The sequence below is a fragment of the Salmo salar genome, chromosome 25 (assembly GCF_965601325.2).
Source record: "Salmo salar chromosome 25, fSalSal1, whole genome shotgun sequence".
NCBI classification, from domain to species: domain Eukaryota; kingdom Metazoa; phylum Chordata; class Actinopteri; order Salmoniformes; family Salmonidae; genus Salmo; species Salmo salar.
Window position 1 is genome coordinate 32627299 of NC_138315.1, and position 16287 is coordinate 32643585.

The window sequence follows — 16287 nt, forward strand, 5'->3', positions numbered from 1 at the left end:
GGTGGAAGGGACTTTGTGGATCTGAGGATCTTTCCCCTGTTGCCTACATCATCCTCCAAATCCCACCATCAGCCACCTCAGAGCGCAGCTGGTCCTTGTTTGGGAACACACACACCAAAGCTCACAACAGGCTGACCAATACAAGGGTTGAAAAATTGGTGGCCATCCGGGCAAATTTGAGGATTTTTGAACCTGACAACGAGCCATCCTCAACAAGGTTGGAAAGTGACAGTGAAGATGAGGCCTCAGTCTGATGTTCAAGAGGTGGACATTGAAGAGGTCCAGGGAGAAGACATGGAAGCCTGAGAGGAAGACAACCAAAGCTTTAGTTTCTAGACTATAATTTTACAGATGTATGTTGAAAACGTTTTTGGGAGATGCGATGGATCATTGGGGATCATTCAATATTCCCTTTCTTTTGTTCAGTGAAGAGTCAACTCATTTAATAAAATTTCAATTCAAAACTGAATTGTTTTATTTATTGATTTTGGAAGGATTTAATCATTTGCAATTACGTCTACTTATAAGGTATGTTTATGTTTCTGTCTCCATATGATATGGTAAATATATCCAATGCAATAAACATCTACATTTTAAATGGTATTAATATTAATTCTGATATATTCCTGTGGAAAGTTTCCACCTCTGAATATTCCGCAAAATGTGCAACCCTATCCACGCCCCTACTTCTGTGACCAACAGATGCATAACTGTATTCCCAGTCATGTGAAATCCATAGATTAGAGCCTAATGAATTTATTGAAATAAACTGATTTCCTTATATGAACTGTAACTCAGTAAAATCTTTGAAAATGCTGCATTTTGATTTTGTTCAGTGTATTTTTAAGCTGTCAGAACAAAGCCTTTCTTTGATTGTGTTAAAATGCTTTTGCTCTACAAAATGGGTTGTTATTGCTACTTTTAACCTACTGAATGATGAACACTGAAACCACCAGACCATTTGTAAACACACATGTATTCACCACTTGTGACTGTCTGCTGGTCCTTGTCATAGCTGCTCCTATTTGGATCTTGGACAGTGGACACTGATATATGCACTTTAATGTCTTTCTCTGGCTTTGTTTGCAGTGGGGAGCATTGAGGTGTAGGCCAGCGAAGTGCAGGAATGGATCCTCTGGGAGCACGCTCTCAGTTTGTGGAGGTACAGACTCTGTCCACCTGGGAGCGGCAGCCAGACCCTGAGGGAGAGGAGACAGAGAAGGAGTACACTGACAGCCTGGTCAGCCAGGAGGCCTTCCCCTCCCCTTTTCCCTACAGAGAGGACATCAACAGGAAGATAGTGCTCTAGTGAGTACGCACACTGACTGGACCTCTATCTCTAATACCACTTCTCTATCATTTGGTCTCTCATTTTCTCATACATTCATAATCGCAAAACTCTTAACAAATGCCTTTGTTGACAGCAATAAGCTCTCTCAAGTTGAATCCCTGGCTTCTTGTGCCTTGTGATTCTGTTATTGCTCCATGCACCACTCTCTCACTCTCTCCACATGGGCATTCTAGACCCTACCTCATAAATCCTCTTTGTGGAGCGAGGCTGAGCACATGATGTGTCCAGAGGTTCCACTAGTAGGATTCTCTCAGTAAGACCTTTGTACCCAGGTGGCCTCAAGCCCTCTTCACATTCCTGCTGTTGTTAAAGGAACAGACGACTGAACTTAGGCCTTTTTACACAGGTCTTAGGAAAATCACTTTTCTGTTACTGATTTTTCAGGACTTGACACAGTGTCTTGATTGACTTGCACTCCCTTTGCGCAAGGATCAACAACGATAACCCCAAGTGCAGAGGTTAAAGTTCTCCGTCACTGTGATGGATTTTTGTCATATGGATTTTTTTGGGAAGATTTTTTTATTTATTTTTAGGATCTATGTATATTTTCAATTGAAAAGGACTGGAATTGGTCAAACTCTGTTTAATACATGTACAAAATGATATTTTTTCCCTAAAGGTATGATGGTCATTACTTTTTTTTTTACATGAAAGGGGTGTTTAACTTGGCCCCGCAGACAATCTATCTGAGCTCGACTTAAGTTTCATTCATGGGGTTTATTTTTGCTTTAACCCCTGCAGGTGTGTACAACAAGGCCTACAATACTTAGCTTGTTCACAGCCAACCTTTTTGAGGTCGTACTGCTGTGATTATGCCGATGTAGTGAGGAATAAATCATTATGACTTGTCCATTGGCTGTTTGCTAGCTCCAGCATTTAAGTGAAGTGAAACATCACTGTAAACCTGATCGTGCGTCTTCTTTGTTATTTCAGTAGCTCGGCTGTCTACTGATCTGCACAACCCGTGTCAAGGTTGTCATAGTCTTCAGTCATTGAGAAATAAGCCTAAGGATGTCATGACTCAGTACCAACTTAACTGCTTGAGTAGTTCCCCTTTTAGAGTTTGACAAAGCAGGGCTATCCGCTGACCTTTTTTACAAGGAGCACGTGTGCGTCTAAGTTGAAAAATGGAAGCGCACAGAAAGCAATTTAGGAGCACAATGACAAATATTTGAGGTGTTAAAGCTAGAATCCTTCATTTTTCTAGGCACACTGGTGCACCTAAATACAAATTCCAGGTTGCACAGTAAAATATTTAGGCGCATAAGCGAGCAAAATGGTCGCACTGTAGAGCCCTGCTAAGCCCTGTTGGCAGGATTTTAACTCAGTAAACACACCTGTAGTCAAACTTAAACTGTTGTGTTAATCATCCATAAATGTCAAAGCGAGATACGCAAGCTCCAACCTCATACTCTACGACCAATACAGACTTAAAATATCTAACCCTCTTTCTTTCTGCTGTCTCCTCTCAAGTAATGGCGATGTGGCCCTGCTGAACTGCACAGCGATTGTCAACACGAGTAACGAGACTCTGACGGACAAAAACCCCATCTCTGAGAGCATCCTCTTACACGCTGGGCCTGAGCTTCGAGATGAGCTGCTCAAACTGAACGGTAGGGGGCACCACTGAGTTATCAGGTCAAGGACAACATGCCTGGGTTGCACTTAGTCGGCACAAAACAAGAGAAAATATTTTGACATGGATGAGGTACTATATCAACTTGATCAATCAGAATGCTTATTTTCGTTGTCCAACTTCTCCTATTGGTTTGTGTCTACTGAACATGACCTTGTGTTATGCTGTCAAAATGAATGTAATGTGTTAACATAATGTGAGCACTGGAGACAAACACATTACTGTCAGCTTTTTATACCACTTGCTAATATTCAAACAGGAAAAAAAGTGTTAGATTGGGTCTTGTTGCTGTGTGTGTTGCTATGCAAATCCCTTTGTTCATGGTGAAGAATGTTATATTTGTGTGTTTTGTGTGGGATATACTCCTGTATTACCTGTATGTGTGTATTCATGTATATGAGCTTATCCACAGGATGTCGGACAGGCGAGGCGAAAATGACCAAAGGCTTTAACCTGGCGGCACGCTTTATTATCCACACGGTGGGCCCCAAGTACAAAGCCAAGTACAGGACAGCTGCTGAGAGCTCACTGTACAGCTGCTATAGGAACGTCATGCAGCTCGCCAAGTAAGACATTAACTCATCATTAGTCTACATGAAGTTGACTGTATTGCATAAGTACATCACATTGTTCTGTGTTCCACCTCGTGTTCATTTGGCTAGCTGCATTCCGCTAGGTGTGACTGGGACAGCAGGCCTGTTGATTACATCACAGCTTGTTCACACACACAAGTGTTTACTCCCCACATAACACGTCTGTGTGGAGCATGAGGTGCTCCCTTACTGCCCATTAACCTCATGTTTTTCGTAAAAGCTATTTACTGTGTTTGTGGTGTGTACTGTACTGTCAATTGAATGGGGGTTTGTGGTGTGTACTGTTAGTATGTGGAGTTGTGTGAGAGCTGATGTTTGTGTCTCTGCAGAGAGCAGGCCATGGCATCTGTGGCCTTCTGTGTGGTAAGCACAACTAAGAGAGGATACGCACTAGAGGACGCCACACACATCGCCTTCAGTAAGACGCGCACACACACACACACACACACAGCACACATTCACTAATAATGATCTCTCATACAGTAGCGTACAGTACACCATGTCACATCATTTTAAGTAGCTCATATGTGGCTGTCAACTATTATTTATTTGTTAGAAATTTTGCAGGATGCGATCTCTTGAGATGCATCATCTCGTTTTCAAGAGTATCCATATGAAATAAACTCAAACAAACAATACTTAGAAAAAATAATAATATGGCAACTACTAACAATTAAGTAATAATATTTTAAAACAAAAACTTACATTAACAGCAAATTAAAAGTTGTTGATCTACAAATACAACTAATAAAAACTACTGCTACAAATATCAATTAAACTACCAATACAACTACTGCTACAACTACCAATATAACTAATACAACTACTGCTACAAATATCAATTAAACTACCAATACAACTACTGCTACAACTACCAATATAACTAATACAACTACTGCTACAAATATCAATTAAACTACCAATACAACTACTGCTACAACTACCAATATAACTAATACAACTACTGCTACAACTACCAATATAACTAATACAACTACTGCTACAAATATCAATTAAACTACCAATACAACTACTGCTACAACTACCAATATAACTAATACAACTACTGCTACAACTACCAATATAACTAATACAACTACTGCTACAAATATCAATTAAACTACCAATACAACTAGTGCTACAACTACCAATATAACCAATACAACTACTGCTACAACTACCAATATAACTAATACAACTACTGCTACAAATATCAATTAAACTACCAATACAACTACTGCTACAAATATCAATTAAACTACCAATACAACTACTGCTACAACTACCAATATAACTAATACAACTACTGCTACAACTACCAATTAAACTACCAATACAACTACTGCTACAACTACCAATATAACCAATACAACTACTGCTACAACTACCAATATAACCAATACAACTACTGCTACAACTACCAATATAACCAATACAACTACTGCTACAACTACCAATATAACCAATACAACTACTGCTACAACTACCAATATAACTAATACAACTACTGCTACAACTACCAATATAACTAATACAACTACTGCTACAACTACCAATATAACTAATACAACTACTGCTACAAATATCAATTAAACTACCAATACAACTAGTGCTACAAATATCAATTAAACTACCAATACAACTACTGCTACAAATATCAATTAAACTACCAATACAACTACTGCTACAACTACCAATTAAACTACCAATACAACTACTGCTACAACTACCAATATAACTAATACAACTACTGCTACAAATATCAATTAAACTACCAATACAACTACTGCTACAAATATCAATTAAACTACCAATACAACTACTGCTACAACTACCAATATAACTAATACAACTACTGCTACAAATATCAATTAAACTACCAATACAACTACTGCTACAACTACCAATGTAACTAATACAACTACTGCTACAAATATCAATTAAACTACCAATACAACTACTGCTACAACTACCAATATAACTAATACAACTACTGCTACAAATATCAATTAAACTACCAATACAACTACTGCTACAACTACCAATACAACCCCCCCCAAGGGGTGTAGAGGACATTTTGCATTTTTATAACACATTTCATGCAATTCTACTCATTTTGCCATGGGGTGGAGAGAAAAATATACTGGGTGTATATATATTTATTTTTAGTCTTTGGAAATTGGCTGCCAGTTTCCCATCCCTGATATGTATATATGCATGCATACAAATACTGACCAAAAATATAAACGCAACATGTAAAGTGTTGGTCCCATATTTCATGAGCTGAAATAAAAGATCCAATAAATGTTCCATTAGCACAAAACGTTTATTTCTCTCAAATGTTGTGCACAAATTTGTTTACATCCCTGTTAGTGAGCATTTCTCCTTTGCCCAGATACTCCATCCACCTGACAGGTGTGGCATATCAAGAATCTGATTAAACAGCATGATCATTACACAGGTGCACCTTGTGCTGGGGAAAATAAAAAGGCCGCTCTAAAATGTGCAGTTTTGTCACACAACACAATGCAACAGCTGTCTCACGTTTTGAGGGTGTGTGCAATTGGCATGCTGACTGCAGGAATGTCCACCAGAGCTGTTGCCAGAGAATTTAATGTTCATTTCTCTACCATAAGCCGCCTCCAACATCGTTTTTAAGAGAATTTGGCAGTACGTCCACCCGGCTCACAACCGCAGACCACATGTAACCACGCCAGCCCAGGATCTCCACATCCAGCATCTTCACCTGTGGGATCGTCTGATACCAGCCTCCCGGACAGCTAACGAAACTGAGGAGTATTTCTGTTTATTTAATTTGACTGATTTTCCTTATATGAACTCGTTGGAAAAAATAGTTGAAATTGTTGCATGTTGCGTTTTGTATTTTTGTTCTGTATATATGTGTGTGTGTATATATATTTACAAAAATCTCCACATGGTGATGTTTTTGTTAGCTAAAAACAGTTTGTTCTTCGCATTTAAAAAAGGGCTTTCTTATATTAATTTAGTGATTATTAATGTACTGATTTCTATAGGTAATTGATTCCAGTCAGTTTGTATCTGAAAGATCTTATGCCAATCTCATGAAGTGTCGAAAGCAGTACTGTGAGTCTTGTATCGTTAGGTGTTCCTTAATATATAAACAGGGCCATTTTTAAGTTGATAGATTTCAAAATAAATTGGTACCAATGCAGTTGTCTTCTGTTTGAGTAAGTGATTCATACATTGTTTAATGATGTGTCTTATAATTGCATCCAATAATGAATCGGCAAAGATTTGTTATAAATTACATCTAATTCGTAAGGTCTTGGTTGTGTTTTGGTAGATGATGTCACCATAGTCTATGATAGGATGCTGCATTCAGGTTACTAAGGCCTTTTAAATGGATATAGTAAAACAATTATTAGATCTGTGTAGTAAACAAAGCTTATAGTTAACTGTTTTTCTAATATAATAAATATGCTTTCCAAAAGATTCAGAATCAATACTTAATCCCAGATATTTCAAACAATCAACACTTTCCAGCCTTGCAACTATTCATACTGGCATGATGTTTCATAACTCATCCATGACCCCTGACCTATGTGAAACATATGACTGTGTCTGGAGTGTGTAACATTTTTTTTTTTTTTTTTTTGCAGGAACGGTTCGCCGGTTTCTCGAGAACCATGGAAAGAGCATAGAGATGGTGGTGTTCGCTGTGACGGATATGGAAGAGGTGTGTTCTTATATTCTTCTGCACATACCTTCCATGTTTTACACATTCCTAGGTTTATGTGCACGTAAATGTACTGGCTTATTCTTAGGGCAACCAACATTTTCTGGAGTGTAACTGAACTCAAGGTAATGTTTGGAGCATGTGTTTCAAAGGCCATGTTTCCATGGTTTATTGTGATTATTCACTAATTTGTTATTCGTAGAGAACGTAAAATATTTCAAAGATGACATGAGTGTTCCAGTATGAGGTAATTATTCATGTCAAAAGATGGCAGACACAACAGACCAACTATTTTATTGATAAGGAGAGTACGTTTATTATTTTTATATCAGTCTGGGGAAACTGAGGGTTTTTGTGTTAGAAAGCATGTGCGGGTGTGTGGCATTATTTTATATATGTGTGTTTAACATTCGTTTTTGTATATGTGTCTTAGCCTACATACAGGAAGCTGCTTCCTCTCTACTACCCTCGTTCTGAGGAAGAGGAGCGCGCCAGCCTGCCCCTAATCCCTGCCGACATTGGCAACTCGGAGGGTGAGCCTGTAGTCCCAGAGAGACAGATCCGCATCGCTGAGAAACCAGGCAGTCTGGAAGGTAAGACTACATTTCCCACAACCCACTAGGTGCAACTAATCTCCTAGCTGTAAAACTGAATATGGTTTCAATATGTTTATCATAGTACATAGTAACCTCTTCCATTCCATGTACAGTACCAATCAAAAGTTTGGACACACCTACTTATTCAAGGGTTTTTCTTTATTTTACTATTTTCTACATTGTAGAATAATAGTGACGACATCAAAACTATGAAATTACACATATGGAATCATGTAGTTACCAAAAAAGTGTTGCTGAGCACTTGCTTTTCCTTCACTCTGCGGTCCACCTCATCCCAAACCATCTCAATTGGGTTGAGGTCGGGTAATTGTGGAGTCCAGGTCATCTGATGCAGCACTCATCACTCTCCTTCTTGGTCAAATAGCCCTTGCACAGTCTGGAGGTGTGTTAGGTTATTGTCCTGTTGAAAAACAAATGATAGTCCCACTAAGCGCAAACCATATGGGAGGCGTATCGCTGCAGAATGCTGTGGTCGACATGCTGGTAAAGTGTGCCTTGAATTGTAAATGTATCACAGACCGTGTCACCAGCAAAGCACTCCCACACAATCACAACTCCTCCTCCATGCTTCACGGTGGGAACCACACATGTGGAGATCATCTGTTCACCTACTCTGCGTCTCACAAAGACACGGCGGTTGGAACATAAAATCTCCAATTTGGACTCATCAGACCAAAGGACAGATTTCCACCAGTGTAATCTCTATTGCTCGTGTTTCTTGGCCCAAGCAAGTCTCTTCTTTCTTTAGTAGTGGTTTCTTTGCAGGAATTCGACCATGAAGGCCTGATTCACGCAGCCTCTGAACAGTTGATGTTGAGATGTGTCTGTTACTTGAACTCTGAAGCATTTATTTGGGCTGCAATTTCTGAGGCTGGTAACTCTAATTAACTTTTCGTCTGCAGCAGAGGTAACTCTGGGTCTTCCTGTCCTATGGCGGTCCTGATGAGACCCAGTTTCATCATAGTGCTTGATGGTTTTTGGGACAGCACTTGAACAAACTTTGAAAGTTCTTGACGTTTTCTGGATTGACTGACCTTCATGTCTTAAAGTAATGATGGACTGTCGTTTCTTTGCTTGTTTGAGCTGTTCTTGACATAATATGGACTTGGTCTTTTACCAAATAGGGCTATCTTCTGTATACCACCCCTACCTTGTCACAACACAACTGATTGGCTCAAATGCATTAAGATGGAAATAAATTCCACAAATGTACTTTTAACAAGGCACACCTGTTAATTGAAATGCTTTCTATGAAGCTGGTTGAGAGAATGCAAAGATGCTATCAAGGCCAAGGGTGGTTACTTTGAAGTATCTCAAATATCAAATGGTGATAATAGACCGGCTACCACCAGCAGTCCTGTGCAGCAGCTGTAGTTCCTGGAGTCTGAACAGAACTAGCTAGTGCTGCCTAGTTTAGGTTCTGTGTCCATGGAGAAACACTCAGTGGACATAGGAGAAGAATGGAGGATGATCTGTCATAGTCGAGTCAGTGGAACATCTCAGTCATATCCTCGACAAGCGCGCGCGCACACATACCGAGTGAGGGATCTTACGTCAGATTGGAAGGCATTAGGAGCCATCAAATTGTTAAATTAAGCATGTCTTCCTGTTGATTTAATATTTTCCAATGAGCAGGTGCAGTAACTGCAGAAAGGAGGACATACAGTGCCTTCGGAATGTATTCAGACCCCTTGACTTTTTCCACATTGTTACAGCCTTATTCTAAAATGCATTAAATACAACATTTTCCTCAGCAATATACACACACTACCCCATAATGACAAAGTGAAAACAGGTTGTAAGAAATGTTATCAAATATATTCAAAATAAAATAAATGAAATACCTTATGTAGGTTAAGTATTCAGACCCTTTGCTATGAGACTCAAAGTTGAGCTCAGGTGCATCCTGTTTTCGTTGATCATCCTTGAGATGTTTCTATAACTTGATTGGAATCCACCTGTGGTAAATTCAATTGATTGGACATGATTTGGAAAGGCACACACCTGTCTAAGGTTCCACGGTTGACAGTGCATGTCAGAGCAAAAACCAAGCCATGAGGTCGAAGGATCTGGGGAAGGGTATGACAACATTTCTGCAGCATTGAAGGTCCCTAAGAACATAGTGGCTTCCCTCATTCTTAAATGGAAGAAGTTTGAAACCACCAAGACTCTTCCTGGAGCTGGCCATCCGGACAAACTGAGCAATCGGGGGAGAAGGTTCTAGGTCAGGGAGGTGACCAAGATTCCGATGGTCACTCTGTCAGAGTTCCAGAGTTGCTGTGGAGATGGGAGAACCTTCCAGAAGGACAACCATCTCTGCAGAACTCCACCAATCAGGCCTTTATGGTAGAGTGGCCAGACTGAAGCCAAAAGGCACTTAAAGACTCTCAGACCATGAGAAACAAGATTCTCTGGTCTGATGAAAACCAAGATTGAACTCTTTGGCCTGAATGCCAAGCGTCTCGTCTGGAGGAAACCTGGCACCATCCCTACGGTGAAGCATGGTGGTGGTGGCAGCATCATGCTGTGGGGATGTTTTCCAGCGGCAGGGACTGGGAGAATAGTCAGGATCAAGGGAAAGATGAACCTGCTCAGGACCTCAGACTGGGAGCGAAGGTTCACCCTCCAACAAGACAACAACCATAAGCACACAGCCAAGACAACACATGAGTGGCTTCGGAACAAGTCTCAATGTCTTGAGTGGCCCAGCCAGAGCCCGGACTTGAACCCGAACGAAAATATCTGGAGAGACCTGAAAATAGCTGTGCAGCAACGCTCCCCATCCAACCTTACAGAGCTTGAGAGGATCTGCAGAGAACAATGGGAAAAACTCCACAAATACAGGTATGTTTATAAATTTAGCAAAAATGTCTAAACTGTTTTTTGCTTTGTCATTATGGGGTATTGTGTGTAGATTGATGAGGGGGAAAAAACAATTTAATACATTTTAGAATAAGGCTGGAACATAACAAAAGGCACTATGTCTTCAATAAAGGAATCCAAGATGGCCTCCCTCTTGTTTTTTGGGGTATTGAATATGTTTCTCTTTCAGTAAGGGTGTTTTTTTTTGTTTTTTTTATGCGTTTGTGGACTGAACTATAGTACTGAACTGGTGTACTTTAGCCACTTGTGTTCATTTTAGCCATGTGTATGTTTGTGTTAGTATCAAGATTGTGTGTACCTCTTTTTTGATGACTGTTGTTCATATGGGGCTCCAGGCCCAGAGGTGTTGATCCAAGACAAACAGGCTGTGTGTGAGTCTGGCCCAATGACAAACACTGGAATCAACACACACACACACATATTCCGCCTAATCCAGAGGGGCCATGGATGAGCTGTTTCTCTTGCCTTGGGCTGGATGACTCAGGACTGGAAAGGACAGCCCAAGGTCTAGACACTAGACAATTTAAATAAACACACCGGAGAGACCGGCCCGGTTTCACAACCAGTGAACATGTGAAGTGTGATGTTTCATGCTTATTTTGTGTGTTTGTGTGGCTTTTCACAGCAGTGCTTTGAAAAATTATATTTGTTGATACAACATTGAGAGTATGTTACAGTGGGGGGGAAAAAGTATTTGATCCCCTGCTGAATTTGTACGTTTGCCCAGTTACAAAGACATGATCAGTCTATAATTTTAATGGTAGGTTTATTTGAACAGTGAGAGACAGAATAACAACAAAAAAATCCAGAAAAACGCATGTCAAAAATGTTATAAAATGATTTGCATTTTAATGAGGGAAATAAGTATTTGACCCCTCTGTAAAACATGACTTAGTACTTAGTGGCAAAACCCTTGTTGGCAATCAGAGGTCAGATGTTTCTTGTAGTTGGCCACCAGGTTTGCACACATCTCAGGAGGGATTTTGTCCCACTCCTCTTTGCAGATCTTCTCCAAGTCATTAAGGTTTCGAGGCTGACGTTTGGCAACTCGAACCTTCAGCTCCCTCCACAGATTTTCTATGGGATTAAGGTCTGGAGACTGGCTAGGCCACTCCAGGACCTTAATGTGCTTCTTCTTGAGCCACTCCTTTGTTGCCTTGGCCGTGTGTTTTGGGTCATTGTCGTGCTGGAATACCCATCCACGACCCATTTTCAATGCCCTGGCTGAGGGAAGGATGTTCTCACCTAAGATTTGACTGTACATGGCCCTGTCCATCGTCCCTTTGATGCGGTGAAGTTGTCCTGTCCCCTTAGCAGAAAAACACCCCCTTAGCTTAATGTTTCCACCTCCATGTTTGACGGTAGGGATGGTGTTCTTGGGGTCATAGTCAGCATTCCTCCTCCTCCAAACACGGCAAGTTGAGTTGATGCCAAAGAGCTCCATTTTGGTCTCATCTGACCACAACACTTTCACCCAGTTGTCCTCTGAATCATTCAGCTGTTCATTGGCAAACTTCAGACGGGCATGTATATGTATTCTTGAGCAGGGGGACCTTGCGGGCGCTGCAGGATTTCAGTCCTTCACGGCGTAGTGTGTTACCAATTGTTTTCTTGGGGACTATGGTCCCAGCTGCCTTCAGATCATTGACAAGATCCTCCCGTGTAGTTCTGGGCTGATTCCTCACCGTTCTCATGATCATTGCAACCCCATGAGGTGAGATCTTGCATGGAGCCCCAGGCCGAGGGATATGGACAGTTCTTTTGTGTTTCTTCCATTTGCGAATAATCGCACCAAATGTTGTCACCTTCTCACCAAGCTGCTTGGCGATGGTCTTGTAGCCCATTCCAGCCTTGTGTAGGTCTACAATCTTTTCCCTGACATCCTTGGAGAGCTCTTTGGTCTTGGCCATGGTGGAGTGTTTGGAATCTGAGTGATTGATTGATTGCTTCTGTGGACAGGTGTCTTTTATACAGGTAACAAGCTGAGATTAGGAGCACTCCCTTTAAGAGTGTGCTCCTAATCTCAGCTCGTTACCTGTATAAAAGACACCTGGGAGCCAGAAATCTTTCTGATTGAAAGGGGGTCAAATACTTATTTCCCTCATTAAAATGCAAATCAATTTATAACTTTTTTGACATGTGTTTTTCTGGATATCTTTGTTGTTATTCTGTCTCTCACTGTTCAAATAAACCTACCATTAAAATTATAGACTGATCATTTCTTTGTCCGTGGGCAAACGTACAAAATCAGCAGGGGATCAAATACTTTTTTCCCCCCACTGTATGTATTTTAGAGTTGGAAGTAGTTTTCATAGAATGATGTGTACTGGGTAGATGACTGTGAGGAGGAGACTCTGGACTCAGACCTGGGCCAGGTGGGGAATCATGCGTTTGCCCGGATGGAGGGAGATGTGGACAAACAGCGCAAACTCATCCTGCAGGGCCAGCTGTCTGACGCAACCATCCACAAACAGCATCAGAGAAAGTGAGCTTAACACATCTTGTGTACAGAGATGGGCAGTATTTCTGTTACGTATTTGAATTACTTCTGAGTGTTTTATATGTTTTATTTCACTGAGCTGAACTACACTCCAATGTATTATGTAACAAGATACTTTCGAAAGCTGTAATTTGTATTTTCAAAATACAATTCTATACCATTTTATTTTTTAGTGGTTCACAATTGTATGGCCCCCTTTCACCCTACATTGGTATCAAAAGTCTGATGGCACTGGTGTAATACGAGTGTCTGCTAAATTAACAAAATGTATATGTAAAAATGAACAATTGCCAAGTATGCTGAGTATAATTCTAATGAGCTCTGCCCCGAAACAAGGCCAATGCCAATACCCAGTGTGCTTTGCAGTTGTTAATTTTCACATTTACATTTTGGGAATTTAGCAGACACTCTTATCCAGAGTGACAGTGCATTTAACGAAGGTAGATGAACACCAACATATCACAGTCATAGCAAGTAAGACGTTTCTGTAACTGTTAGAGAATGTTGTTTCTGTTCAGCCAGCTACTTGCAAATGTATTTTAATTAAATACAATACTTTGAAAAAGTATCTTATTTTATTTTGTGACATTGGTCTTTAGGGTATGCATCCTATACCCTAGTTTTACCAACATTTACAGTACACCCTAAGCCAGTACAATACTGAGTGTTGACATAATGTGTTAACCTCTGCTGTTGTCGCAGTTATAACCGCTGGTTATGTCGAGCCAGGGCAGAAGACTTGTCTGACATAGCAGCACTGAAAGCCTTATATCAAACTGGTGAGTCGAGAGAGTGTGTGTTCGTGCGTGTTTTGTTTGTGTGTGTTGGAGATGGAAATCCTTTTTCCAGCTCATCAAGGGGGAGATCATTCGTTTTCTCATTTTTCTTTATCAGGATTAAAAATGGCCAGTAATGAAATGGCCTCTGTGGTCATGACAGGATGTTACTTTCACTCTCATTCTCATATTTATTTTAACCTTTATTTAACTAGGCAAGTCAGTTAAGAACAAATTCTTATTTACAATGACGGCCTACCCCGGCCAAACCCGGATGACACTGGGAGAATTGTGCGCCGCTGTATGGCACTCCCAATCTCGGCCAGTTTTGATACAGCCTGGGATCGAACCAGGGTCTGTAGTGACGCCTCTATCACTGAGATTTTTATATATATATATTTTTTTCCCCCAGGTATGTTGACTGAGAACACGTTCTCATTTACAGCATCGACCTGGGGAATAGTTACAGGGGAGAGGAGGGGGATGAATGAGCCAATTGTAAGCTGGGGATGATCAGGTGACCGTGATGGTATGCGGGCCAGATTGGGATTTTAGCCAGGACACCGGGGTTAACATCCCTACTCTTACGATAAGTGCAATGGGATCTTTAATGACCTCAGAGAGTCAGGACACCCGTTTAACGTCCCATCCGAAAGACGGCACCCTACACAGGGCAGTGTGTAGGTTGCCCTGGGCCACTGCCCTGGGGCATTGGGATATTTTTTAGACCAGAGGAAAGAGTGCCTCCTACTGGCCCTCCAGCAGCATCTGGTCTCCCATCCAAGGACTGACCAGGACCAACCCTATGCAGTTCCTTAGACCACTGCACCACTCAGGATCTCCTGCTCTCCCTCTTTCTCTTACTGTCTCTTGCCTCATTCTCTCTGTTCCCACGGTTTCATTTAGTTCTTTGGTTCATTCATTTGTATTTATTTTTCAGCGATAGCGATATTATAAAGTAGGGCTCATAACACCCTCCTGTTTCAGTGAGTGTAATTGTCCCATGTCTGCTCTAGGAGGCAGTGTAGTAACACTGGCAGGCCACTGGGCCAGAATCTGTGATTGTGTGTGTGTGTGTGTTCCTACAGGTGTTGACATGTGTGGCAGGACGGTGATGGTTCTTGTTGGCAGAAATATTCCTGTGACCCTCATCGACATGGAAAAGGTACCAGGCCTCATTCGCAGGAAAGATCACGAACGTTACAGTTTTAGTGGTGCAATAGAATACAGGTGAATGTTGTTGCTCTGTGTGAAAGCCGTGACCGCTCCACCATGTGTCTCCACTGCAGGCCCTGCTGTACTTCATCCATGTCATGGACCACATCACAGTGAAGGAGTATGCAATGGTTTACTTCCACACTCTGACCGGAGAACATAACCATCTGGACCCTGAATTCCTTAAGAAGCTCTACGAGATTGTTGATGCCAAGTAAGACACATACACCATGCGTTTTATTGATTTAGTGAGGCGAGAGAGAGCTAGATTAACTGAAGGCTATAGAGACAATTAGACTGTTTGTTACCAGATACGATGTGCGAATCAAATCTGAACGCGTAAGATGAAGTTGGTCTTCAGCAAGTCCTTTCCATGAATGAGGCTTTACCATGAAATTGTTATGGGCTCTATGAGCTGTCAGTTGTAGTTTGTTCTTTAGCGAGTACAGTTGGCTCATCCTCCAGTAAGACCTGAGTTTCGTTTCGTTTCATTGACCAGTGCTGGTTTATCACCTTTTTGTATAGCATCCAAATATATTGTTCACACTGCCAAGGAGCTCGGAGAAGGTTCCCAGAAAGCCTTGGCAGTGAGGCGCCCCAAATCAGAGACGCTAACATTACGAAAGCATTAGCATTTCCTGCCAGCGCTACAACCTTCACTGAACAAACAGCCTGTTGCAGACAGCAATCAGCCATGACTGAACTTCATGTGCAATTGAAGAAAACGGCATCAGGTTCTGTGTGACTTAAAATAAATCTCCCTTCATCTCTGTCAAGACTAAGAAAAGCACCATACACTGAGCAGTACCAATGTCAACACTATACAACCCTGACCTTGCGTGCCTCTATTTGAGTCAACCACTAAACAGTTTTTCTTTGTCTACTCACACCATCACACTGGACTGGAGCTGAAAACCACATACTGCCAATGAATACCAGATGGCTTCTCACCCTCAACCCTACAGCCGTAGATAAGGCAGCACCACCCACACTATCTC

General features: G+C 41.2%; 1 protein-coding gene across 4 annotated transcripts in view; it reads left to right on the top strand.

The window, feature by feature from the left end:
- The window catches only part of gdap2 (ganglioside induced differentiation associated protein 2), a 32252-nt gene that overhangs the window by 3497 nt on the left and 12468 nt on the right, over window positions 1-16287 (top strand). For 3 of the 4 annotated variants that reach the window (XM_014174068.3, XM_045707863.2, XM_014174067.3), the window contains exons 2-11: window positions 1090-1308; window positions 2825-2964; window positions 3400-3553; window positions 3910-3998; window positions 7222-7298; window positions 7732-7891; window positions 13133-13283; window positions 14001-14077; window positions 15163-15239; window positions 15364-15503. In XM_014174068.3, the coding sequence (XP_014029543.1) occupies window positions 1127-1308; window positions 2825-2964; window positions 3400-3553; window positions 3910-3998; window positions 7222-7298; window positions 7732-7891; window positions 13133-13283; window positions 14001-14077; window positions 15163-15239; window positions 15364-15503 (1247 nt within the window). In that variant the 5' untranslated portion in view covers window positions 1090-1126. The remainder of the gene's footprint in view (window positions 1-1089; window positions 1309-2824; window positions 2965-3399; window positions 3554-3909; window positions 3999-7221; window positions 7299-7731; window positions 7892-13132; window positions 13284-14000; window positions 14078-15162; window positions 15240-15363; window positions 15504-16287) is intronic. The other variant, XM_014174069.3, reaches the window with a different exon arrangement.